Below are 27,784 nucleotides of genomic sequence, written 5' to 3'. Positions count from 1 at the left end.
GAGATTGTGGGTCTCACCCGTGTTGCACAGGTGTGTAATGCATTTTTTTCTGTATTGTAGTGTCTGATTCTTTTTGGTACTTTCAATCTTCTTAACCATTTTTCATCGAATATTTTAGACACATAGCACAGAGGTTAATCCACCCCCCACACACACCCCTGTAAGGAGCAAACTTAGGCCCCCATGTTCCTCTTCTCCAGCTCTCACATTTCCAACTTGATGTATCCCTACGACCACCCTAGTATGACTGCTTTCCTAAGTGTGTATTAATCCTTCCTGTGTGTGTCAGGAGATTTTACTGCCTGTGTATGAATTCTTAATGGGTCCTTAAATTGAGAGAGGGAGAGGGAGAGAGAGAGAGAGAGAGAGAGAGAGAGAGAGAGAGAGTGTGTGCATGCACACTTTTTTCATTGCTGAGCCAGACAAATTTTTTTTAATATTCCAAGTCTTTCTGGAATTCAGAACCTCAGCTCTGTGCTATTGAGGTCAGGAGAGTTGGAGCAGAGTCCAGAAGGAAAGGCCAGTTGGGGAGAAGAAGGAAGAGAGCAGAGGAGTTAGAGTCCTGGGGGGGTGGGAGGTGGGTATGCAGGGAAGACGCTTCCACCCGTGTGAAGCAGCTGTAACTTGGGGGTCCCTGCAGCCCCTGTCTGTATCTCCTCTTGGACCTATGAGGGAGCCCACGTGCCCCTCTTTCTGACCTGATTTCTGGGCCCGCTGGTGCCACCCCTGCCAAGGCAGCTAGCTAGCTCTCAGAGGGACTTGGAGGGGAGAACAAGGTTCTCCTTTGGGAGGAAGCAAATACTTGTGGCCTTTTGTACGTCACCCCCTGTGGCCAGTGGTGGGTAGGGTGGTGAGCACTCAGTCTCGGGGCCAGGCACGACCCTAAGTAAGCACTGCCTGCATTCTAACACATGGCCCCTCTTAGAGCAACCCCATGAGATGGGCGCTGTTTGACTGAATCCCCCAAGCCCTCCGCCGGAAGTGGTAAAGCTGGGACTCACCGCCAGAAAGGCCGGCTCCAGCCCACCATGACCTATATACTCTCCAGCCTCGCTTCTGGTAGAGGGCAGAAGGTGCGCGGGCCGTTCCTTCCAGGCGCTCACCTCGTCCTCTGACTACACGTTCGTTGCGGAGTTTTCCTTGACTTTAGCTGCGGTAGGCAGGGATTGGCTTCGTTTGGCCCATGTCGTATCTCAGGGGCCCAGCCCAGCATCCAGAACAGAGTAGATGCTAGTGATGTCTGTGGGATAGATGCCGAATGAGTGAATGGGCAACAGTGCAGTTGCAGAGTGGTGGGAAACCAGCCACAAGGAGGCCTTTGAGTGGAGCCTCTGCAGACTCTGGGCTTGACTCCGAGCTGTGGGGAGTCCAAAAGTCACGGGTTTGAGTTCCGGCTCTGAGGCTCCCTCACAGCGGCCTTAACCCTCCTCATCTGGAAAGTGGGGATCCTGACAGTCCCTCCCTCCTGGGATCACTGGCACTGCGCGGTCAGGGTGTGACACCTCACTGCCCATTCTGGCCACAGGTAGGGGGCAAATGGGCCTCCCAGGTGGGTGGGTTCTGTTTGGGTAAAAGGCCAAGATGGTCTCAGGGGAGGACGCTAGCGTTCTTGCTCAGGCCCACCAGTTCCACGGAATGTGCTGGTGGGCACATGTGAACTTTTTGATTGATGTCGTCCCGTGAGTTTTCCCTGTGTCCCTGGTTCCGCCTCTTAGAGGCCACAGGAACAGCTGCCAGCTGGCCTTGGCTGCTGCCTCTGTGTTTCAGCCCTCTGCTGTCATCTGACGCTAAGAAGATGGCCAGCCAGGCCTTGGCCGGCTGCGGAGGCGTGACTGCCCCTGATCCTGGCTGACATCCTCTGGGTGCCAGCTAGGCAGGACAGCTCTCATTTTTCTTTGTACTCACTCGGCTTTGTAGACACCCCTCCTGGCCCTGGTAACCGACCAGCAGGCTTTCGTCCCCAACCTCAGATGCACCCGCTGTTTACCTTCTCTGCGTTGTGGACTCAGCAGGCCTGTTCATAGCAGATACCGAGGACCTCTCCCTCATAGCTGGGAACTGACCTTTCGTGGGTGCCTCTTGGACGCCAGGGGCTCTTTTCTGCATTCCGCTTACTCATCTCCTAGCACTAGGAGGGGGGTTGCAATCCCCACCCCACCTCCACCTTACAGATGAGTAAACTGAGGCTCAGAGAGGTCTAGCCAGTTGCCTAAGCACAGTCAGGATTTGAACCCCAGCCCGTGTGAGTCCAAAGCCTGGCCTGTCTCCACTTCCTCCCGTGCTCCTCTGCAGAGAAGGCAAGGGTAATAAACCCATGAGCGCTAGAGGCAGTCACAGTGCCAGCGATGATGATAATTGCAGCTAACATCTGTCACGTGCTTGCTCCGTGCTGTGAACTGTAATCAATGCCCTGCATGCACTTCCACATGCAGCCCTTACTCCCGTGAGGCACGCAGTATTTTTATCCCCATTTTACAAATGACAGACACTGGGGGTTCAGAGAACAGTTTGTCCAAAGGCATGCAGCTAATGCATGAGGCAGTAGTGCCCCTGGCCCTGCAGATCCACACCTGGGGGACTGAAAAACCAGGTACACTGTGACATCCAGACACTGAGATTAGATTACTCAGCGCTAGAAAGAGATGAGCTACCAAGCCATGAAAAGGCACAGAGGAGCCTTAAACGCATATCACGTGAAGGAAGCCAATCTGTAAAGGCCACATGCTGTATAACTCCAACTGTATGCCATTCCGGGAAAGGTAAAAATATTCTGGAGACAGTAAAAAGATGAGTGTCTGGGGGGGTGGGGGTGGGAGGAGGAACGAATAGGCAGAACCCAGGATTTTCAGGGCACCGAAACTATTTTATATGAGACTGTAAGGATGGATACATGTCATTCTACATTTGTCCAAACCCTACATTTGTCCACACCGAGAGTGAGCCCGAATGTGGACTGCGGGCTCTGGGAGGTCATGATGTGTCAATGCAGGTTCACCCGTCGTGACCAGTGTCCCACTCTGGTGGGGGATGCTGACAGTGGGGGAGCCTGCGTGTGTGGGGAGCAGGGGTTATATGAGAAATCTCTACCTTCCTCTCAGTTTTGCTATGAAATCTGAAACTGCTCTAATAGCCTTTTCAAAAGGCAGGCAAGTACACAAGGCACCTGTTAATGCTTGAGCTGCCGCCAGCCTCTCCCCTGACCTGTGTTCTTCCCACTTCCCCGAGCAGTGATATCAAGGGGGGGTGGGGTGGCTGCAGGATGTGGGGGCTTCCCTGGCTAGATTGCCTGGGGGCTAGTCTTTTCCAGGTGTTCTTCCAGGCCTGCGTTCAGGTGTGGTTTGAAATCCAATTCAGGAGCGTGTACCGCATGGGGAGCCAGAGGGAGGTAATGGTGCAGTCGGGTGACCAGGGGAAGCAAAGGGATGGCAGGCATGCCACTGGGCTCTGCTAGGAGACGGGCCGCTGCTCCGTCCCATTTGGGGAGAAGGAAGGAGAAGGTAAAGGGGAGGTGATAACCACATTCTTCGGTCCCTATTCCCTGGGACAGCATGTGCTCAGAGGAGGCTGGCCAGGGCATTGCACAATTCAGGCGTAGTTGGATCAATGGCCTTTGGAAAAGTACATTTTGCTCAAGAGCCAAGTAAAACTGGAGGCTCTGCCACCAGCACACTGAAGTCAGGAGTCCTGACTCACACGGAGAGGGAGGGAGGAGAGCTGGAGGCAGGCTGCAGCCCTCCAGTGGGCCCAGGCTCCCTCGGGTGCCAGGCCCCTCGGCCAGCTCAAGGCCCTCACCCGGGACAGTGTGTGTGCCACGGGCAGCGTCCTCAAATGGCTGCGTCAGGGCTCAGACCCCATTCATGGTTTAGAAAAGCTTTTGTCTCTTAGAAGCCATGGGTAAAATGAATCACTGTAAAAATCTAATTTTCGTATTGACTTGCATTGTCGGTTTAAAGATGACTTCTCTCAATGATGAGTCTTTGGTAGATAAAAGTTGCCAAAGCCCATAGATTTGGGGCATCTGGGTGTTGTGGAAAGAGCTCTGTTGGGACTCACAGGTAGTTCTCACATGTGACATTAGGCAGTTGAGCGTAGCTTCCTGGGCCTCGGTCTTTCTGCCTTTAAAATGGATCTGGACTAAATTAGCCTTGCCAAATACCCAGGAAGCATGTCACTGGTGACCCTGTTGCCTTGGTAGACTTGGCTGATCCGTCTCAGCCTTCACAGCTGGACAGCCTGGAATTGATCCCAGAGACGAACCTTCTTGGCCACGCGGGGACTCCGTGATCTCAAAGTTCTCTTCTGGCTCTAGAACATTTAGATATCTTTGCCCTCTGCTATCTTTATAGTTGTACTGCCTATTCTGACACAAAAACTCAAGATTTAAGACCAAGTTCATAAATTTGATGGTATCCAGGCCAAATGTGAGCCACAGAAGTATTTTAATTTGCATATTGTTTGACTTTAAAAAAGATGATCTTTTTTAAATTGGTGATTTCACATAGGACCCAAGATTTCTGTTTCTTCCTGATTTTTAGCCACTCTAGGCCTCCTTGTTTTAGCCAAGGGCCAAGCTGGGTCCTTTCTGCTCCTTTCATTTTTTAAAATTATTATTATTTTTTAATGTTTTGTTTATTTATTTATTAAAAAATTTTTTTTTCATGTTTATTTATTTTTGAGAGAGAGAGAGAGGAGGAGGGGCAGAGAGAGAGGGAGACATAGAATCCGAAACAGGCTCCAGGCTCTGAGCTGTCAGCACAGAGCCCAATGCAGGGCTTGAACTCACGAATGGTGAGATCATGACCTGAGCTGAAGTCAGATACTCACCTACTGAGCCACCCAGGCGCCCCCTGGTTTATTTATTTTTGAGAGAGGAAGAGAGAGAGAGAGGGAGGCATAGACTCCAAAGCAAGCTCCAGGCTCTGAGCTGTCAGCATAGAGCCCAATGTGGGGCTCGAACCCACAAACCTTGAAAGCATGACCTAAACCGAAATCGGATGCTTAACCGACTGAGCCACCCAGACGCCTCTCCTTTTATTTTTTGTGGTTTCAAGTTTTTATTTAAATTCATTATTTAACATACAGTGTCAGGGCACCTGGGTGGCGTAGTCAGTTAAGCATCCAGCTCTTGATTTCAGCTCAGGCCATGATCTCACGGTTCCCGGGATCGAGCCCTATGCCAGGCTCTGCCCTGACCGTGCGGAGCCTGCCTGGGATTCTCTCTCTCCCTCTCTCTGCCCCTCCCCCACATACACTCTCAGGATGTTTCCTGGAATCTTTTTCAGAGGGAAAAGGCATTTTCTGTCTATGGGTAGTCACTCCCTAGTAAATTGGTTTTACATTTTTATCTTCCCATGCGGGCTTTCCTTAAAGACTTAGATAAGCCGTGGACTATTGAGGAAAGCAAGGGTGAGGCAGATGTTGGAAATCTGGGGGTGGGAAGGACATCCCCTTCCCATCCCACTCTCACCACCCCCTCCCCCGCCTCTTGTAGACCCCCTCTGTGAAGTCCTATTGCTGGTGGGTGGTTAGGAAGCCAGTGGCTCCCGAAGGGGACTCACCTGCACATCTCAGGTGAGCTCTTGGCCCAGGAAAGACCCAGTTTCTGCAGCCCAGTGGGCCTCTTGTTACTTAAAGATGAGGCTCCTCACTTAAGATTTCAGTGCCAGACACTAGGGACCCCAAGAGACTAAGGACAGTTCCCGCACTGCAGGAATCCACAACTTCTAGGGGAAAACACAAATAGTATTAATGAGACAGAGTGCACTGTGCTGTTCATTCATGATTGTGGTCCACACATGTTTAGTAACAGCACATCATGTGCTGGATGGTGACAGAGAGAAGCTCAGGGACTGTGCGCAGCCCAGAAGGTGAAACCTCAGCCAGCCTATGGCTAATCAGAGATGGATTCTCAAAGAAAGGGATGTGTGAACTGAGTTTTAAAGAATTACTGGGACTTCTGCCCTTTCCTGCCCCTCAGCTCTACCAGGCTCCTTACTGTATTCCAGGGACCTGCCAAGTATGCTTCCTGCCTCAGGGCCTTTACACTTGCTATCCCTTCTGCCTGGAATGTTCTTCCCTGAATAGCCGTGTGGCTGCTCTCCCACTTGATTTAGATGTACATTTGCATGTCACCTTATCAAATGGGGCTTCTCTGAGAGCTATCCCCCTGCTCCTGTCTAACACAGCACCTATATTATATGCTGTCTCCTAGTTTGGTTTATTTTTCTTCATGACACTCATGGGCACTGACATGTTCATTCACTGTTTGTCTGTTTTACTGGGATGTAAACTAGGTGAAGGCAGGGAGTTTTGTGTCTGACTGCTGTTGTATTCCTAGCACCTAGAACAGTGTTTGGTCCACAGTAAGTACTCATTCATGACAGAAAGAATGAGCTGGTGGAGGAGGAGTGAGATGGGGTGACGCAGACAGAGGGTGCAGTGCATGTAAATAAACAGAGCTGGGAAAGAATGGGCCTTTCTGGAACAAAGAGTGTTGGTGGGGACACGAGGTGCGTGGGAGGGAGGGCAGGTAATAGACGGGGACTGGCCAGCCCAAGACGGTTCTCCTAAAGACCCTACCTGGCTTTATTTTTTCATTTGTAACCTGTTTATTATGGAACAACTGAAAAATACTGAGGCGTGTCCAAATGAGAATGGTCACCAAGGAGAACACTTTGGTCCTGGGATTGTTGAAAAATTCACCTTTTAATTTGTCAGCCAGATCTCGTTTTCTAAAACACTCTGCTGCTTCCCAGCCTGGCACAGTAACTTCGTGTTCAGGTCGATGATGGTGCAAATCCCAGCTTTGCCATATGCTAATTGAGTGACCTTGGGCTTCTGGAGCCATGAACCTTAGCAGAAGCTGTTGCTCTGCCTGAGACGCCCTTCTGCCCTTTTCTTCCAGCCTCATTTCTGCTTATCTTTCCAGGTTCAGGGTCTCAGCCTGAGAGTCTGTGACTCTACACAGTCTTTTCTGAGTCCCAGTTTCCTTCCCTGTAAAAAACAGCTGAACCTAGTTTTTGTGTGTTGGACGGCTTGGACTCATGAGCGAAGAGGCTGGCGTAATAAATCCTCTCTTTCCTCTTTCCATGACATCAGATCCACCTCAGCTATGGCTTCATTATACTTTCATTGACCGGCCAGCCTCTTAAAATCTTGATCCTATCTAGGGCTTTTATCCCCAGGCCTCACCAGAACTCAGCCCTCACTTCTTAAGGTAGCGAAGAATGTTGTTCAAAAGGTGGTCTCATAGCAGAGAGCAAAATTGAATCCCCCGGGCGGGTGCAGGTGGAGGTCAGGTGACATTTGGGCTCTCCCCAAAGGGTGCACCTTCCACAGCTGTCTTGGCACGGCTGTCTTTCTCCCAAATACTTTCCTCCTAAACTTAAAAACACCGGCACCCGTAGTTTCTTCCTTTTAAATCTCTGCTGAAGGCCATGCCCTGGCTGGGAGCCGCAGGGATGAGAACCCAATCCCCGGAATAGCTCCTGCCGCTCAGCATTTAAATGCCGTCTGTATTTTTATCCGATGATGGGTCATTTCTGAAAAACCCCCACTCATGTTCTGCCCCTCTAAGAATACATTTCCATTTATAGCTTCCACACTTGGGATGATGTTGTGTCCTGGTGTGGGGCCGGCGGCTGCGTCCTGTTTCCAGTGATTTGGAAACACTTTGGGGGCCCTTGCCGTCCCCTGGCCTGTGCTCCCTGTGGCCTTGACGGTGGGAAGCTGGACTCCTAGCCAGGCCCCGGCTGCCTGATGTCCCGAGGCTCTGACACCACGCCTTTCCTCTTTCTGTGCGAACGTGGACTCACTGACTTGTCACAGCATGTGGGAGGCAAGTGAGGGTGAGGAGCCCCCCGTCCAGCTGTGCTCTGCCAGAGCCTCAGGGCGGCGTCACACCACAGTTCCAAACCTCCCTTTCTCACTCACCAAGTGCCCACCGCACCCACAGCAGGTGCCAGGCTGCGGGGCAGGCACAGGAGGGCGGTGGTGAGCGTGGACAGCCAAGGGGCCCAGGGGCTAGTGCAGAGCTTTTAGGAGCCTCTGGGTGAGGCTGACCAGGGTTCCAGCCTGACTCTGCCTCTTGCTGGTTGTATGAACTTAGGCAGGTGTCTCAGCTTTTCTGAGCCTCAGTTTACACATTTGTTGATGGCATCTCATGAGTGGTAGGAAGAATTCAGGGGGATAGAGTAGGTCAAGGGTCCTCAGTAGTGCTTGGCTCACAGGGTAAGGAGCCCAGGAAATGCCAGTCCCTTTCCTCATCCCTCTGTTGACCTGTGGTCCTTAGGAAATACATTTGAAGTTGGAGATAAACACACAGCTGATACCTTAGGAACTCTAGCATGCACCAGCATCTCCTGAAGGGCACTTTTTCCACAAATGCCTGTCATCCTCACCCCATCCTGGTTTCATTCATTCTACAGTGGGACCCTGGAATCTGCATATTTGATCAGCCACCTGGCAGATTCTGAGGCAGTGGTGCAAGGACCACACTTGGAGAAAAGCTGCTTCCTTCATCCATGCCACAAGTATTTCTATGGATCTCCTTTGTGCCAGGCACTTTTCTAGGCTCTGGAGATAGAGTGGAACTCAGAGGCAGACATCGTCCCTGCTCTCCTGTAACTTATATTCTAATGGCGGGATCAGGCAATGAACAAATGCACATAAGACAACATAAATTCAGGCAGTGATCTTAAGTGCTACACAGAAAAAGACAGTAGAGTAAGGAGGTCGAAAGAGGCGTTTTAGTTAGTGGCCAGGACAGGCCTGTCTAAAGAGGTGATGTTTGAATATAGGCGTAAATGAAGTGAGGCAGCAAGCATGCAGATTATCTGAGGGAACAATGTTCCAGAGACAGAGAACAGCAAGGGCAAAGGGCCTGAGATGGGAGCAAGCTTGCTTGACTGTTCAAGGAACAGATTGCGTTGGGATTTAGAGCTCTTAGGCTGATGCTCCCTCCCTGCTGGGCGTGAGCTTTGTTCTCCTGACGAGCCCAGGTCCAGGTAACAGGCGAAGGGCACTGTCCAGCCCCGTGAGGCCACTCCCTTTTTTCTGATAGACCATCTAAAACACTCCTTGAGAATTTCTTCATCCTCTTCCCGATTAGCCAGTTTGACTCTGCTGCTCCTCGCTGTGGCCCCTGCAGCCAACATAGCATACCTCACGACATCTCAGGCATTTGGGAGCCCCTGGAGGACACTGATGGTGACTTGGAAAGAGTCAGGAGGGCTTGTCTCTTAACACAAAATGCTGCTGCCCTTTCTCTCTTACTTTAACTATTTGAAGCTGCATGAGTTTGGATTCCACAATCCCTGAGGTTCCTTCTGGGACCCAAAGAACAGGTTTTGTGTGAGAAGCTGTTGCGTTTTCTTCTGGACATATCAAGTATGAGGGGGCAGGGAGGACACCCCAGGAGTGAGGAAGCTCCTTGGGCATTACTGTATGAACTCTTTGAGGAGAGGGACCACATCCACATCTGTCTTGTTGACTTTCTCCCATCTCTCTGGAACTTGGCGTGGGAAATTAAGGCATGGATGAGTTGGCTGTGGGACCTAAAAGAGAAGAGGCCTGAACACAGACCCCTGTGGGCACACCTGGATATCAGGGATAGCAGAAGGAAAAGGGGCAGACAGAGCGGATGCCAGAGAGTGAGAATGCCGTGGTGCTTTAGGCAGCCAGGAGAGATCCAGGAAGGAAGAGGCAGTTAACAGGTTCAGAGCAGGGGCAGTACTGAGGTGAGCCAATGGCATCTGGCCCTTAGTGACTCTTGGGTGGTCTTACATAGCACAGGAGTGTGTGTGTGGGGGGGTGCTGATGTCAGAGGCCAGACTGCTGTGAGATAAGGATTACATGGAAGGTGAGATGTGAGGTTGTTCTAGGCCAGTTATTAAGAAGTGTGCTGTATGCTTCCAATTGCATTGCATTGAGAGGTACAGAATAACTGGTTGTCTTCTCTTTGAGATACTAAGGTTAATCATTGGGTTCCAGTGGCTGTAGCCACTATTATTTTTATTTTAGCCACTATAATTATCTATTATTAAGTTTCGGATCATTGCTAAGATCCAGTGTTTTATCAAAGGGCACACAATGATGATTTTTCTACTTCTATTAGTCTTTCTGCGTTATTCTTTGAAATTATTCTGTAAAACAGAACTTCACCTTCATCATCTATTTGGTTACCTAGAAATGCATTTGTGTACAAAAAAAAAAAAAAGTCAGAATTAGTACTTTCTATCTACTAGTTTTCAGAATAAGGAGTTGGTGGCCTAGTAACTTCAAAGGTGTCCAAAGAAGCTTTTGTTGTGTTTTGTTTTTTGAAGTGTCGTTATGCACTCACAGATTGTTTGATGTGTTTTAGCCATTACCATTTTTTAACAGCTTTATTTAGGTATAATTGACATACAGTAAACTTCACATACCTAAGGTGGACAGTTTGAGGAATTTAACATGCATCCACCCATGAAACCATCATCACAGTCAACATAGTGAACCTAAAGTTTCCTCATGCCCACCTCTTCCTTCGTCCCCAGGCAACTGGTGGCCTGCTGTCACTCTAGATTAGTTTGTACTTGTCTAAAATTTTATAGCTTCCAAAAGACACAACAGGTGTAACCAAAAGCTATCGCAAATGGTTACTCTTACCATTCTTAGGCGATGCATAAAAAATATTACATATTTAGGGATACATGTGACAAAAGAAGTTCAAGACCCGTATACCGAGCACCCCGTTAAACACTGATGAGAATTTTATATAGATGGAATCATACCACGTGTACCCTAGTTTGTGTTTCATGCAGTACAGTTGTTTTGAGAATCGTCCATGTTGTTGCTCATGTCAATACTTAATTGCTTTTTATTGCTGGGTAGTAGTCCATTGTGCGGATATGCCATAATTTACCTATCTTTCTGCCTGTTGATGGACGTTGTGGCTCTTACAAATTAAATCTGTGGCTATAACATCACAAATATGAAGATGTAAGCAAGGATATAAATCATTTTTTGTCACTATCCACGCCCCCCCCCCCACAAACATATGCTTAAAATTTAACAGAAGCAGCGTTCCACCGTTTGCTTTTTTCTTTTGATGTAAAGAGACCTTCCTCATTCCCCTTTACAGCTGGATCGTCCTCCACTTGGTCTATAGGTTATTAACAGGTCCCCTTGGATGGACATTTGGATGGTACCCAGTTGTCTGCTATTACAGCCGTGCTGTGGTGAATAGCCTGCACATACGTCATTTTGTATTTTCATCTGGAATTTGCTGAGTGCCATTAATGGGCCAGGCCCTGCACGATCCACAGATTGTGGAACAAATCTGGCTCGACTAGGTCCAGTCAGAGTAGAGGACCCTGCAGCCATATTGGGGGCTGTGCCAGGAATGTATATGTCCACAGAGTCTGGGAAGGTGGGGCAGGCTGTGTCGGGGGTGCCTTCTAGAAGCTCTTCTTCCTCTTTGGCCAGACTTAGTGGCTTCTGTGGGAAGGAAGAGAGGGGGAAGACCAGGACTTTGTGGTCAGAGAGGGTATTCTGGGATGAGAAAGGTCACAGTGGAGGCAGTTGGAGCTGGGAGAACAGCCTATAGATAGAGACCTCCACACAGGCTCCGAGATTTGGGGAGAGAGCCTCAGGGGATGGGCTGGAGAGAGAGAACTGTGCACGTGGAAGTGCTTTGTGCAGAGGGTCATCCCCCAGACCTCCACTCCTTCAGCCCCCAGCCTGTCTGCGTGCTTCAGGCAGGCCTGTGGCACAGCGGTTAGAGCATATGTCCTGAAGCTAGATGGCAGGCGTCGAGTCCTGCATCTTGGGCAAGTGAAATGGGAAGAATGATGGAATCTACTACACAGGGTTGTGAAAAGGACTTGAGTTAATGAACGCAAACTCTGAGTCCACGACTGGGTGCACAATGGTCCCTCACAAAGGGGACAGCCACAGAGTAGCTGGGATGGCCATGATTCACCCTCTAAGCTCTTCTATGTGGGCTGGAGAGGGAGACAGATTTTTTTCCCCTTCCTTCTGACAGAGGAAGGATTGGTGTGGGCTCTTATTAGCAGTTTGAACGTCAAGGACAGGATTCAGGGGGCTGTGAGAGTGATTCTAGGGCTCAAGAGAACTGGTGCTTGTAGGGTTCTTTCCCTGCCCGTGCTTGGCTCTGACACATTCATTTACCTCCGTGTGCCCTCCAGCATGCACACGCGTGTGCGTAGGCGTGCGCGTGCACCCTCCCCCCCACACACACCACACCAGTGGTTCTCAGTAAGGTGGAAGAAATGAGTAAGTGAACAAGCAAGCACGCTTTTCACCTAACTCCCTGGTACTTGGCACTGAAGCCTCTTGACAGGCTGGTGGGCAGGGGTGACCAGGCCACAGCACCAACTAAAAGCCTTGCTGGCTATTTTTGGGACCAGTGACCCACCACTTCCAATGACTTGCTCCTCAATGGCGTCTAATTTCATTAAGCCTTGGAAACAGTGACATCACGAGCGCCTGCCTGCCTGGTAGCCGCCCACATATGGCGAACCACAGAGTGATCTGAGATTCGTCTCCAAGAGCAAGGGAGAAGTGAGGTCCCAAGCAGCAAAAGTTAAAATAGCAAAGCTGAGGCATTCTGCTATGAAAAGAAATTACAGAAGAAATCCATTAGTCAGAGATTTCCAGCGGCAATTTCCTTGCTTGGGAGCAGAGGAAGACGTATGCGTGTTTATTTTGGGTGAGGTTATGCTGCCATTCCTCACTCAGTAGGCTAGATGCAGCCTGTAGAGTAGTTTCTGTTAAGTAAATCCTATATTCTCATCAATTCCTCGTATCAATGTTGATGTATGTTTGATCTTAAGGTAAGATGTGTTAGAGGCGCAGATTCAGCGCGTTTTATTAAAATAGTGACCCTTGGACTTACTCGACTGTCACGGTAAGCCACAAGTCTAGGTGGACCTCGTTGTTTCTCTGTGGGTTCCTTTGCCCAGATCTCTCCAAGTGAGCTCTTCTTTCTCAGGCACAGAGCACAAAGGAGAGGGAAAGACTGCTTAATCCAGATCGCTGGTCTCCGTGGGGGCAATCGAGGCCGTGGCCATGACTTCACCCAGCGGGAGCAGAGGCAACTGGCTGCCTTTCAGACAGAACACAGACTCAGTGGGAAAATGAGCTTCCCACATGTGAAGTTTTGGTCTCGTACGACATGGTTTCTCTACTTCAGTTCTCTGGACATTTGGGGCCAGTAATCCTTTGTTGTGGGGTGGGGGGGATTTTACTATGCATTGCAGGATTGTCGGATGCATTAGCACCCCTGGCCTTAACCCGCTAGGTTCCAGTAACACCCCCAGTCCCCCGTGCGACAACCAAAAATATCTCCAGACATTGCCAGATGTCTCCTGGGGGGCCAAAATTGCCCCTGGTTGGGAACCGCTAGCATCTGAGAGATAACAAGGATTTCATCAGCTTTTTATTGGCTTGTTTCTGATTTAAATATTTTGTGTCTAATTGCACCTCGAACTGAACAAGTCACTCTTTTTTTTTTTTTAACGTTTATTTATTTTTGAGACAGAGAGAGACAGAGCATGAACAGGGGAGGGGCAGAGAGAGAGGGAGACACAGAATCCGAAACAGGCTCCAGGCTCTGAGCTGTCAGCACAGAGCCCGGCGCGGGGCTCGAACTCACGGACCGTGAGATCATGACCTGAGCCGAAGTCAGATGCTTAACCGACCAAGCCACCCAGGCGCCCTAAGTCACTGTTCTTAAAGGCTTCCGTTTTCTCATCTGTAAAATGATTGGGTTGGACATAGTGATCTTAGAGAAACTTCTAGACCTGACAGTGGAGGGTTTTGAAGGCAGGAGGCCCCTGTGGGGTCTCTGTGTTTGTATCCTGTCCCAGCAAGGATAAACCTCTTGCCAGCCTAGCTCTAGTCACTACTGCCATTGTTGTCCTGGCACTTGGCATTGGATCAGTCTTCCTTAAGTCCAGTTGATGGCTCTCTTACTTTAATTTAAGTCCACTTTACCCCCACCCCCACCCCGCTTTGAAGGCAAGATTTCTCAATATCCAGTACAAGGAACCCCTGAGGACTCAGCTTCTCCACTGTCCATTTCAGCTTAATCTTGTTTTTAAGAGCAGCCAGTGGATCTTATCTTTGTGCAGATTCATTCATTGACTCATTCATTCAGGTCAGTTCTCCAGGGGCCTGGATTGGGCAGGGCTGGGCAACAAGGAGGCCCAGGTCCTGTCTCAGGAAAATCATACTCTGGTGGGAGGGCAGGAAAAAAGCATTTTTTTGCTTGACAGTGATGAAGAATCCATAGTTTAGCTTTCTCTGTTTGAGGCTAATCAATTCTAATTCTTTAACCTTTTTTCCTAAGCATTTTCCACTGACATGGTCTCAGTTTTGGCCCTACATGGTTGGAAAAAAAAACCAGCAAGAACGTAAATTAGGCCTGGATTCAGAGTCCTGCTGTGGCACTTCACAGGTGTGTGAGCTTAGCCAAACCACCAGCCTCTGTGAGCCTCATCTGTAAAATGGGCTAAAAATCCCTAACTTGAAGGCTGGTCAAGAGAATTAAATGAGAACATGCCAGCCAAAGGCATAGCATGAGCTGAGCCCACACTAGATATGCACTAGGCACCCCTTCCCCCTCTTCCACACTCTCTACCCTTTCCTCCATATTCTCTTGACAGTGGGTGGCCACAGCTAATCGCATCACCACATCACCGCAGTGAGGGACTGACTAATGTAAACCAGAGAGGACGACGGCTCACTTCCCTGTCTGTCACATGCCTGGGTTCTCACCAGTCTTCCTGTGGCCCATTTCTTAGTGACATTCACTGCTGACTCACTTGGCTTGTGGTCAGCTCTGAACCCAGGGTCTTTTTCAGCTCTCCCTTTACCCCACCACCACTCCTCAGCTTGGATTGACGGCATGGGAATGGGATAATCATTAGAGAACATTCTGTTTAGGTGGCCCTTCTCAAGGAGTCAAAAGCATTCCTAGATTGGCACCTCCATGAGGGCAGGGGCCATGTCTACCTTGACTGCTTCCATTTTCCCATATCTAGAATACTGCCAGTAAGTACTTAGTAAATATCTGTTGAGTGAATTAATGTATTTTGAGCTGGTCCCTGTCTTTTAGGAGATTCTCACCTGCTCTGGGCAGCATCTGTGGAAAAGTAAGCAAAACTCTGAGACTAATTTACCAGTAAGTGACCTCTATACTGATTCCCACAAGTATAGGGCAGTGGAAGGGCCATGGCCTATGACTCAGACTTGGGTTTGAATCCCAGCTCTACTAGTCACGGGCTTGGTGACTTTGAGCAAGTTGCTTATAGCTTAGCCTTGGTTTTCTCTCTGAAAAATTGGGATATCAGTGTCTGCCAGGGTTATTGTAAGAATTACATGTAAATATGTATATGTAAAAGTGCCCAGGCTGGCAGTGATCTTGGTTTCACATCAGTGACTCTTTCTAGAGCACCTCTTTCCTTTGATCACTATTGCTTCCTGTAGTTTGGTCCAAGTCTACCCTGCTCTCTTAGACCTTTGTTCATTCAACCCTCCCCTCGCCATTCTCACTCCCAACAAAGATGTATTCTTGACACCCAGCACACTCAGTAAACATTTGTTAAGCCAGCACCTCAAAATCAGAAGCCTAGAGGGACCAGGTATGTATGAAGAAAGCAGGCTGTGTGGGATTTTTATGTGAAATCTCCCCCTTATAATTTTTTTTTTATAATTCTATTAAATTTTAAAGAGCCTTTTTAACTTTTTATCTTGCCATAATTTCTGGCTTACAAAAAAATTTGCAAAACTAATGCAAAGACTTCCCATAAGCCCTTTACTGAAACTTCCCTAAATATTACCATGTTACATAACCAAAATACCATTATCAAAACCAGGAAAATAACACTATACCATAGTATTAACTAATACATGGCTCTTATTCAAATCCTAACCATTGTCCCCCTGATGTCCTTTTTCTCGTCTGGGACATCCTGCATGGTTCAGTTGTCATGTCTCTTTAGTCTTCTCCAATCTCTGAAAGTTCTTTAGCCTTTTACTTGTCTGAATGACCTTGATACCTTTGACAAGTACTGGCCAGTCATTTTATAGCATGAACCCTCCGGTTGGATTTGTGTGTTGCTTTCTCATGATTCATTTGAGGTTGTGCATTTTGAGCAAGTTTCCCACACGAGTGTAATGGTGTGCCTTCCCCAATATCTCAGACCAGGAGGCACATGATATGTCTCCTTACTGGTGACACTCACTTTGGTCACTTGGTCAAGATGATGTAAGTTTCTCAACTATAACGTTACTCTTTTTCCCTTTGTAATTAGTAAGGATTTTGTGGGGTGGTATTTGAAGGTATGTAAATATCCTGTTTCTCATCAAATTTTGGGTTCATTCATTTCTTTTTTTTTAATATAATTTGTTGTCAAGTTGGCTTCCATACAACACCCAGTGCTCATCCAACAAGTGCCCTCCTCAATGCCCATCACCCACTTTCCCCTCTCCCCCACCCCCCATCCACCCTCAGTTCTCTGTATTTAAGAGTCTCCTGTGGTTTGCCTTCCTCCCTCTCTGTTTGTAACTATTTTTCCCTCTTCCCCTCCCCCATGGTCTTCTGTTAAGTTTCTCAAGATCCACATAAGGAGTGAAAACATATGGTATCTGTCCTTCTCTGACTGACTTATCTCACTTAGCATAACACCCTCCAGTTCCATCCACGTCGCTGCAAACGGCATGACAAATACGGAAGCTTCACGAATTTGCGTGTCGTCCTCGCGGGGAGCCGTGCTGATCTCTGTACCGTTCCAGTTTTAGTACGTGTGCTGCCGGAGCGAGCACTATTCATTTCTTTATATAGATCCGTGGCTTCCTATTTTATCCAATGGGTTATAACCTATCACTGTGATTTTTTATTTCAGTGCTCACATCGTCCTTTCTTTGGCCAGTGACCCCACCATTCTTTGAACACTGTCTTGCTTTCTGACAAGAAGGTGTTCCAAGTTCATCTTGGATTTTCCTCACGTAGCCCTGGGATCAGCCAGTTCTGCAAGTAGAGAGGGAGATTTAGAAGCCAACATTTGAGTACCTGATGTGCCGTTTGCTATCTGGCTGTCACGGTTCCCGGACCCTCCCTGTGGAATGAGCCAGGAAATGTATGTGAATAGGATGTGTATTTCTGTATTGGTGGATGTTGAAAATCAAGAATCCACAGTGAAACCTCCATTTCCACTCGAGTAGCACAGAGTTTATTCTACTTTTCCCTCCATATAGACCTCCCTTTCCCAACAGTGAGCCCCAGGCGTCCATTATCCTCACTGTATTTACATATTTGATTGGTGTCCCCCACCCCCATGTGTCAATCTCCCCTCTCTGGCCTCTTCACCCTTATCAGATTCTGACATTCCGCCCTCAGCTACCCCCACCTCCTCACCCCGAGTGACCTCTGACTTCCCATAAAACCCCCAGTTTTGAAGTGGTGGTTGATAAAGTTTTTAAACTGTGAGGCCCAGTTTCTGCCTGTGGGCCCTGGATGGTGACCTGGTATTAACTGGACAGGGAAGGTGGATTGTAAGCCCCTCCCACCTCTCTGGTGCCTGTCATTCCATGCCGTCCCAGTGGCTCGTGCAAGGGGACTCTGCTCTCTGGCACGCCATGTTCGGTCATCATCCCGTCCCAGCGTTATGGGCAGGTGAACTAACTCCACGCTCCAGCCCGCCAGGTCTGGTCGTCTTTCTTGGCCCCTGTTTTTGCTGTTCTCACTACGTGGACTGCTTTATGCCTCTTCCTACTCAGCCTCCCATCCTCCTGCTCTGTTCAGACATCACCTGCTGCCGGAAGCTTCATGGACCACCCCATGGACCGCTTTCTGGGTCCCCCTAGCACCTTCAGCAAACCTTATGAAGGAACACCATTGTACCCTCCTTCCATTTCCTTCTTTGTCTTTATTGCTAAACTGTAGGCACACAAGGCCAAGGGCTGAGTCTTATACCTGTGTCCTAGCGCCTAAGAGAGGACTTAGCATGTAGTAGGTGCTCATAGATGTTAGTCAGCCGAACATTAACAATAGTAACGGGAAAAAAAAATGAATAGTACCTGCAAATAAATATTCATATAGTACTTCCTGGGTGCTAGGCACAGTTCTAAGCACTTTCTATGCACTAAGTCACTTGGCCTTAACCGCTATGCTACAAGATAGTATCGTTGCCCCATTTTACAGCCAGGGGAACTGAGGCTCAGAGAGGTTACGTAAGTGACATGCCCAAGGTTGAACAGTGGTGGAGTCACGTTTGAGCCCACTTGGGCTGATTCCACAGTACATACATGCCTCTTATCTCTTACATGCCCCTCATGGTTAAAGGGGTCAGCATTTTCCGAATAAGGGAGATGTGTAGGTATGGAGAACTGAGTCACGTGGACCCCTCCTGCTCAACCACACCCCCAGCCCCAGTTTCTAGTGCCCCTTAAGGGCCCAAGAACGGAAGACTGGTAGCTGAGCAGGCCAGAGAGAAAGTGTTACCTTTTAACTTGGCAGCCCACAGGAATATCTTCTCCCCTGACGTGTTAGGAAACCCAGCACGTTTCACGTGCAGTTAGGACGAGCGCACGGTAGTCAAGCATCAGATCTTACGCAAGATTTCCAAGTCATTGCGTTGAGGTTAGCAGGGTGCTAACAGCTTTTCCCAATCACCAAAGGGGAACCACATGCCAACTGGTAGCCCCCGAGGGCTGGAGCAGCCGGCCTCTTCACCATGCCAAGTCCTGCCCGGGAGCCTAGGAACACTGCGGGGATAGAACTCTGCTTTGTGAGAACTGCCTGCTCAGGTTCAAGTGACAGGAAGGAAGCCAAGTGTGTGAGGCGCCTCCTCTGTGAATGCTGTGTAAATCCACCACAGACATTTATTTCCGTTACTCCTCTCGATGGCCTGGCAGGACCTGGTAACAGTAGCCACAAACAAGGAAGACCAGCCCAAAAGATTTGAACCCAGGGTGGTCTGATTCCAGGATCCTCACTCTTAAATAGCTGGTCAGAATCTGCTGTGTCTGTCCGACTCCCAGATCCCAGATTCTTCTGCCGCACCCCACAACCCTCATTTGCTGTGGTGGGACCCATATGAAAGAAAGGCATCAAGGCATCTGCTCTGCGTGTGGGGAGGAGACCCCCATTAGACACGAGCCAGAGCCAGAGCCGTCGCAAGCTAACGCTGACACTGGGCTCCAGGCAGGATTTTGTTAACTTCACGCCTTGGAGTTAGGAAGGAACTCCACAGGCAGGCTGCGGGAGCTGGGGAAGGGGGAGGGGGGGGGGGAGGCAGGAAAGGGAAGAGGGGGAGGAGAGGTGACACCGGGCAAGAATGCAGTGCCGTCATGGAACTCAGGAAAGACGGTGCATTTCCCTATTTCCTTCATCATTAGAAAAACCCAAGACGCGGGTTCAGTTCATTCCACAAGGGCTTGCTGAGTGTCTTCTACGCACCAGGCCTGTGCTAGGGTCTGGGGACGTGGGCGGAGGACAAAACCCAACAAGATCGCTGCCCTTGTGGAAGTTCCGTTCTGATGGGGGGAAGACCAACTCAGAAACGTAACCGAATGAGGGTCCTGCCTGGTGGCTCTAAGTGTTGTGAGGAAACGCTACCAGGGGATGGGGCAGGGTCCCATCGGAGGGCTTTCCTTCAGGCCTCCTGAGGGAGGTGACCTGAAGGAGTAGGAGGACCTGGTTCCGGGAACAGCTGTGGCTTGCTGCCCACGTGGCAAGCAAGCTGAAATCATCTTCCCTGCTGCCCTGAGACCCACCCCTTGCGCCCACCTCACCCCTGTCCGCTTTGCTCTCTGCAGGTTTGACATCTACAGGAAGGTGCCCAAGGACCTTACGCAGCCAACATACACCGGGGCCATTAGTGAGTAGCCATCCTTCTTGCCGTTGTCCTCACCCCCTCCCCACCTCCTGTACCCGGGCCTGCTCTCCCTGTGCAGAACTGCTGAACCAGGGAGAAAAGAAGGAGAGACGGGAGGAGAGGACAAAGGATGGGCATCTTGCGAGCCCTTCATATAGTTCCTCGTCTCATCTCTGTTCTCACCAGAACCCTGCAAGGTATCGGCATTATCTGTTTCTGGAAGGATACACCCGAAATCATCAGTAGCAATTGCCCCTGGGAGGGGAGACTGGGGCTCAAGGGGTCAGGAGGGCTTTTCTTCCCTTTTAGACTACTGGAGTTTTTGACATAAGCACATTTTTAATCATTAAAAAAAAGAAGAAGAAGAAGAATTGCACCAGATTTTGGTTTCTAAATGCCAGTGTTCAGTAAAAGGACCCAAAGTCTCCTTAAAGAAAGGGCTGGTTCCAGGGCCGGGGCAGGAAGAGAGCAGAGTAAGCTTGGATCATCTTGGGCCAAAAAGCAAAGAAGCTCCCGGAGGGGGGAAAAAAGGGCTAGGGGTGCATCAGCAGGACACAGGAGCAACATGAAAGAGGCCAAAGGCTAACACAGGGGTAGTCGGAGTAACAGATCATGGCATGATTGTCTTATGTGCCAAAGAATTACAAAAAAGGAGTATGAGAGTGTACTGATGTAAATCAATGGGAGAGAAGGGATGGCTCTTCCTTAACAGAAGAATTCCAAGTAATAGAGTAATGTAGATGGATAAATACCCCCTCCAGGAGGTAAAGCCTAATTCTCTTCTCCTGGAGTATGGGCTGGACTCAGTGATGCAGAGAATGGAAAGAGCAGAGAGTGGAAAGGAAATCGTAACTTTCCTATGTAGATGCCCAGAGACAACCAAGTGATGAAGGTTGACATCAGCCAGTGAGACGTCCTGTGGACGTCACACACCCCCGATGGGACGTGATGGGAAGGACACCTCCCCTCCGAACACTCTTCCCCAAACAACCCAAGCCTGCCCAATCATGAGAAAGCATCATCGGGGCCCAGGTTGGGCGACATTCTACCCAACTCCTGCCAGTACGCTTCAAAAGTGACAAGGTCTCGAAAACCTTGGGAAGAAGGGGGAACTGTCAACAGATTCAAGACTAAGGACACAGGATGACTACATGCAAAGTGAGATCCCAGGTTGGGTCCAGGAACAGGAAAAAGGGGGTTTGTGGGGAAACTGGCGAAACCTGTAGTCCTGTCTGTAGCTTAGTTTTGGTGCTGTATGGTGTTACTTCGTTTTGACGTGCATACCGTGGTTATGTAAGACGTTAACGTGAGGAGAAGCCGGATGAAGGGCGCATGGGAACTCTCTGTACCGTCTCTGCATCTATTACTCCACAATGAGAAGTTTATTAAAACCAAAACAAACCCAAAAGCGCCATGCGCGCAGGAAAACCTCATAGCCTCATTTTCCAGAGGAGAAAATGGGCCCAGAGAGGTGAAGTGACTTGTCTCAAGTTTCACATCTCTCGAAAGGTAGGCTTCCCTGCACCCTATGGCCTGACCCCCTGCCGGCCTCTCCAGTGCTTCCTGCGGGAGAGGAACCCTCCCCGTGGGCTGTCCCCTGAGCAGGGCCCTGGGGCTGGGCAATCAAATTGGAATCCACTGCTGCCTCCCAATAGGAGCATGGCCTTGGTGTTCCCCCACCCCCGCCCCGGCTGCTCCTGCCCGGCCCTTACTCATTGAAGCCGTGGGTGCCTTCTCCAGCCCTGGGTCTCCACATCCCTGGGGAAGGGAATGCAGCAGCCAGGACACAGGATGCATGTCCTGCAGGCTTCCCATGTGGCAGAGCTGGGTTCATTCTCCCATCTATTAGCTGCGGGACCTTGGGGAAGTCACTTCTCACTTCACCTCTCTGATCCTCAGTTTCCTGATATGGGGAATAAATGAGTTCAGACCCGTCAAGTGTAGGGTATGTGCTAAGCTCTCAGTGCCTGGACTACACTCCTCTGGTCACTGACCTCCAGGAGCCCCCAGCCTGTGAGGGTCCGTGCCAGCAGACGCTCTGATGCTTTGTGCCTGAGTCCCCATGGAGAGGATACCCAAGGCCCATGAGAGGAGAGGGGGTTCGACTTGTTTCTGAGCCTGATCACAAAAATTCAAGTAAGGTGTCCTGTCCCCTTCCTGCCACCAACCAATAGTCCAGACCTCTGCCTCACAGTCTCTGCAGTCTCACCCTTACTAATGGATGTGTAACAATCAGGTCTGGGTCCTCCTAGAATTTTTAAAAAGCACATTCAGGCTTTGATATACCTATATCGTTGTTTTAAGCAGAGACGGGAACCTACTATGTGGACTCTCTTCCCGGCCCTTTTTTCAACCGCCGTAGGCTGGACACCTTTCCTACCAGCACGTACACGGCCCGCTGCATTCTTCCCTGCAGCTGCGTCTGGCAACCCACGGTCGCCATCATCTGCGCGACCCACAGTTTACGTAACCAGTCTCCTGGGAGTGGACAGTCTCGATTCCGATTTATGGCTGTTGCAGACATCCTTGTCCATATATTTTTATATCCTTGTATGGTTATTTCTGTAAGGTAACTTTTCCTAGAAGAGGAATTACTGGGTCAAAGGGCATGTGTGTTGTAAAATTTAGAAGGTACTGCCAGATGGCCCTCTAGGGACGTGGTCTGATTTGCGGTCCCGGCCACAGTGTGCAAGACGGCAAAGTCCTTTACACAAGAGGAAAAAGGCGTGAGGCATGGGAAACCAGCCCTTAGCTACCATGTAGTGAACAAATATTTATTAACTAGGTCCTGGGGCCAGGTCCCATACCAAGTACCGGGATCATGTTGATGAATGGGCTCCCGTCTTTGTCCTTAAGGAGCACGTGGCCTACCAGGGCAGCAGACACGAAGCCACACCATTTCATGACATCTTGATACGCGCTATTAATAACTGCAGGAACAGGAAAGGGCCCTGGACACTCACGGATCAGGGTTTGAATTTTGCCTCCTTCACTGAAGTGGCCATTTGGCCTTGAACAAATTCCTTGACTTCCCAGAGTCTTGGGTCTCGGGTCTTGGGTCCAGTGCCCCCCTTTGCTGGCTGCACCAGGTTTCCCAGTCACACACATTCTCTAGGGGTCACATTCCTATGGTCCACTGCCTGAGTCAGTTTCAAAAGAAGTGTGGTGTCAGAGAGCCTTAGCTTCTTGCCCAAACATGGATTGAAAACCCTCATCAAGCCTTCAGTATCACAACGGCCTTTCTGGTTGAAATACTTCATACCTGCCTTCATACCTCGTGTTTTTCATTCATTCATTCATTCATTCATTCATTCAACAAGTATTTTTTCTGTACCTTCTCTGAGCCAGGCTAGACCCTGTGACCATAGCGGTACTGAGACATTGTCTCTGTCCACCTAGTATGGGACGATGGTAGGGGGAGCAGTCACAGAGGGTATATGATCAGGGCTGTTGGACACTTGGGTTTCAGCTGAGTAGACTTGGCATTTATCGTGTCCACCTGCTGGGTTGACCAGGCTTCATCCAGACCTTGAACAGAGCACACAGATTTCAGAAGGAAGCCTTCCATCCCTGTCCCCCGCCCCCCCCCACCCCCAATCTGGACAGAGTTAGAGCGTTGGGGCCCTTTTGCAGGCTTAGGGCAAGGAAGGCAGTTAGAAGGCCTGGATTGGTCTAAGTCAGCATTGACCTTCAGAAACGCCTCCCTCCTTTGTGCCTGTCCATTACAGCATGCGATGGGTTGCTGGGGCTTGAGAGAGGTGTGAGAGGGATGAAAACGACTCTGCAACATGGGTCCTATGTGATACTGTTTAGGAAGATTCCAGGTGAAGGGTGTTCTGCCTGGTAGTGGGATTCTTGATCAGTTATTATAGCTGCAGTCTGCAGGTGAGAAAGGGAAGGATATGAGCCGGGAAGTTGGGATTGGTGGCTGCAGGAGTGCAGTGGATTTTTCCAACAGCTGGAGAAGACATTTGAAATGAGCTTCTATGCCACAAAAGCAAGCAAGCAAACATGGCCACTCCTGTAAACTGATGTGGCATGTATTTCGGACATAGGCTGCTGAGTGAGCAAAGCATGGTTGAAAAGGATGTATATAGCTTATGCTGCAGTTGGCTTAGAGAAAGAAAGGAATTGTATGTATATGTTTCAGTGCTGTGGAAGGACGCAAGACCGTAACACTGATACCTTAGGGCAGGGGGCTGCAGGTCAGGAGCGAGAAAGGGACTTGGCACACTATACCTTTTTATGCAGCTGCATGATTTTTCTCATCACGTGCATGTGTTACCTCTTCTGAAAAGAAACAAAAAAAGTAAAACCCTTTAATACTGCCCTATATAGTTCTTTTAGTGTTTGAAGAATTGGGGAGTCATTCTAGGATCCCATATGTGGGTCTGGTTTTAGAGGTGTAGGGACTGTGGGGATGTCCCTGTCTTGTTCTTCACTTGGAGTCCTAGATCTTGGGGTTTCTTTTCTTAGCACATTGTCTGTAGAATTCATAGGATCCAGGCCTGTCTGTCCACCCACCTTCCCAGGCCAGTCTCTTCCTCTCTGAGCCTCCATTTCTACCTGCTGCGCAAGGGTGCGTGCCCCCGTCAGGCGGGAGTGTGAGGTGACACGGTAGCTGGTGACACTCCCACAGCAGGGTGCATGGTAGTGGCCCAGCAAACATTTGTTCCCTTCCTTCTTTACTTAGAAGTCATCTCTGTGCATTTTAAGATAGATAGATAGATAGATAGATAGATAGATAGATAGATAGATAGATAGATAATGACTGGTTTCAGTGTTTATCACAGTTGCTCAGCCAGTCCAGGAGCAAACCATCAAGAATGTAGGAGAATCAGCAAGTGGGACCAGGAACTTTTTTTTCTTTGCAGGAAACTAGGGGTCACCCCATTTGTCAGTCAGTCACCTTCCCCAAATCACCAACTCCTCCAAGGACTCCCTGATGAAAGTCCTAATAATGAGCGAATGCTTGAGCCTTTATTACCCGCCAGGTACTATTACAAGCCCAGTTTCTCTGTTGTGGAAATTCTCAGAGAAGCTCCATAAGGCCTGTTGCCATTTTACAGATGAGGAAACTGAGGCAGGGAGAGGTAAGTAACTTAGCCAGAGACCCGTAGCAGGTGACCAGTGGGCATATTTTGCAAACCCTTGCCCACTGCATGCCTCTGTGATAAGCCCAGGTGAGGCGTGCTCAATGCTCACTCTCTGCTCTTGGGTATTCCCTGCCTATTATTCCCTCCTGTATGCCAAGCCCCAGGCCAGGCACTGGAGCTGTGGAGTTTCTGCCTTCAGGGATATCAGTTTAGCGAGAGAAACAGCCACAAAGAGCCGGTAAAATGTGGCAAGTGTGAGAATAGAGGCTGGGAACAGAGGAAAGAGTGACCAGCTCCACATCTGGGGATGAAGAGCCTCCTACCAGGAGAGACTTTTGAGCTGGACCTCGGCCTGGGAGCATAGAGAGGAGTTCACTTCACAGAGAGGATGACGAGGAGGAGGGGGAGGAGAGGGAGGAGGAGAGAAGATGGGAAGGACGTTCCCGACAGGAACCACAGGAACAAAGGAACAGAAATAAGACACATATTTACAGAACAGCACGTGGCTCAGTGTGGTTGAGTGGTCAGATGTTGGGGGAGTATCAGGAGCTGGGGCTGGAGTTCAAGGCCAGATCCGGGCCACTTGTTATATATTGTCCCTGGGAGTGGCCCCAGGGGTCACAGATTTCCACCCTGGCAGGGGCCGTTGACCAGATAAATATGAGTGACATGGGCCAACTCTGGAACTCTCTTCCACTCTCTACATTTCAGACTTTTATAGAAGAATTCCTTCCATAAAGAATTGTCCCTTCTCTTGAAACACAAGTGTTCAGTCTCCTCACTTTCTGACCTCTGATGAGGACATGGGCACGCCGTTGATGGTACCACTGGGGGTGGTGATAAATGGCGACAGACCGTTGGCCTCAGCCTTGGAATCAGGGAGTCAAGAGGGGGTGGTAGGGCCTGGGGCAAACTGGTGAGCCTCAGACCCCATTGGGAACCAGGGCCTGAGTGTTCTGGACTTTGATGTGCAATCAGATTGTTCAGTGTCAACTCCAGATTTTGAAATACACATCACTGGAGCTGAACAGAACGCATTTGTGGGCCACCAGTTTGCAGCCTCTGTGTTTTTTAATGCTTATTTATTTATTTTTGAGAGAGAGAGAGCATGAGAAAGGGGCAGAGAGATGGGGGGACAGAGGACCTGAAGCAGGTACTATGCTGACAGCAGCGAGCCCAGTGCGGGGCTCAAACCCACAAACCGTGAGATCATGACCTGAGCCGAAGTCAGACGCTCAACCCACTGAGCCACCCGGGCGCCCCATGCGACCTCTATTTTTGACTGACCTCTGCATTAATATGCTCTTGTGGAATGAAGTCAGTCTGGCCCCCTGGAGGACCTGCCTACATAGGGGGTCAGTCTCTATGGGAAGGTCACATCAGTACCAAAGGAAGTCCTCCGGGAGCAGGGCTGCTTAGACTAAGAAGGGGCTTTGGACGGTTGGTGGGGCTTCTTTCCCCCTCCCTCTAAGCAGCTTTCCTTGGAGGCCAGGGGTGGAGAGGGGAGGGATGGTAATGGGAGGGGAGAGGGAGGGAGGAGGGGCCAGCCCACCCACCCCCCAGCCTGTGCCCTCCACCCTTAATTGTGTGTCTCTGTATTGTTCTTTCCAGTCTCTATCTGCTGCTGCCTCTTCATCCTCTTCCTCTTCCTCTCGGAGCTCACCGGATTCATAACGACAGAAGTGTAAGTTCCATTCCCCCACAGGGGACATTCCAGAGCTTTCTGGGACCCCAGAAGAGAGGAGACAGGGGCTTTAAAAAGAAGCAAGACCTCTGAACCTTCTAACTCTCTCATTTCCAAGCCCATGGCATCCATCACTCCTCTGTTTCTTAAAAGGGTTTTGAAGTTAGAGCAAAAGCAAACATTGCTTTGTTGAAGCTGAAGAGAAAATCTAGGTTCCGTTCTGTGGGGGGCTTCCTGGGTCCGCAGATGACAGGAATCATTTGCCCATCTCTGCTGTCCCTTTGTTTGGCCAGTGGACTTTTTTCCCTCTGAATCATCATGGGGTCATTTGATGTTAAAGCTGGAGGAGTTCAGAGAAACGGTGCTGCTTCCTACCCGAGGGGGGTGGGGTTGCTGACATCAGAGCCCAGCCCCCCTCAACTGAGCCCCCTTCCCTGTTCTCAGGCCCACACTTAGTGAGGAATCCGTGCGGGCTTCCTGGCAGCGATTGACGCATTGTGAATCGATCCCCAATTTCTAGCATCATCCGTTGCCCGGATAACCTAGTAAATGCTGTGGGGTATGTGTAACACAGAATGCCATTGGAATTATTCAGTCACAGCCCAGCGGCCGCCCTGAGGTGGAATCAGACCCCAGAGCTTCCTGCCTTGGCCACTGGCTCAGGGCTTCCAAGGCTCTTCGTTCCTGTGTTTACAACCCAGAAAGTCATCACGGGGCTGGGCCCTGGCCACCCACTCCCCTGTTCAACACTGGAATTTTCTTTTTTGCTCATGGAATTTCTTGGTTTCCTTTGCCTCCCTCTCGGCCACAAGACAATAGGAAACTAAAAACATAGTTGCTTAGCCCAAGACGGGCGTTGTAGCTATGTAAGTGTTACCACCTTTAATCCTCAGATAGCTCTGAGAGGTGAAGGGATTTGCCCAGGGTCGTATAGTTAGGAGGGGGCTCCCAAGGCCCACCAGTCTCCTGAATCCACAGGCATCTCAGTCTTGTCTGTTTCCTACCATCACCCTCTGGCCAACTAATTTCTGGTTGTAGCCTACACTGGTATGGGGGAGTTTGCCTTCCCTGTCCCTCTGATCCTGTTTTTAACCCTGATGGCACCAGAGCTCAGAGGGTCTCAC

At 49.7% G+C, this 27,784-nt stretch overlaps 1 protein-coding gene and 1 non-coding gene across 2 annotated transcripts in view; one reads left to right on the top strand and one right to left on the bottom strand.

Moving 5' to 3' along the window:
* Nucleotides 1–27,784, top strand: part of ERGIC1 (endoplasmic reticulum-golgi intermediate compartment 1) — a 103,068-nt gene that overhangs the window by 28,202 nt on the left and 47,082 nt on the right. Inside the window, exons 2-3 of the mRNA XM_030327566.1 lie at nt 19,822–19,883; nt 26,588–26,660. Coding sequence (XP_030183426.1) covers nt 19,822–19,883; nt 26,588–26,660 — 135 coding nt within the window. The remainder of the gene's footprint in view (nt 1–19,821; nt 19,884–26,587; nt 26,661–27,784) is intronic.
* Nucleotides 16,725–16,827, bottom strand: LOC115526737. Its single transcript, XR_003972741.1, has one exon. It is a non-coding gene; the product is annotated as a U6 spliceosomal RNA (small nuclear RNA).

Source organism: Lynx canadensis, chromosome A1 (assembly GCF_007474595.2).
Source record: "Lynx canadensis isolate LIC74 chromosome A1, mLynCan4.pri.v2, whole genome shotgun sequence".
NCBI classification, from domain to species: domain Eukaryota; kingdom Metazoa; phylum Chordata; class Mammalia; order Carnivora; family Felidae; genus Lynx; species Lynx canadensis.
This window is presented reverse-complemented; position numbering and strand designations above follow the sequence as displayed.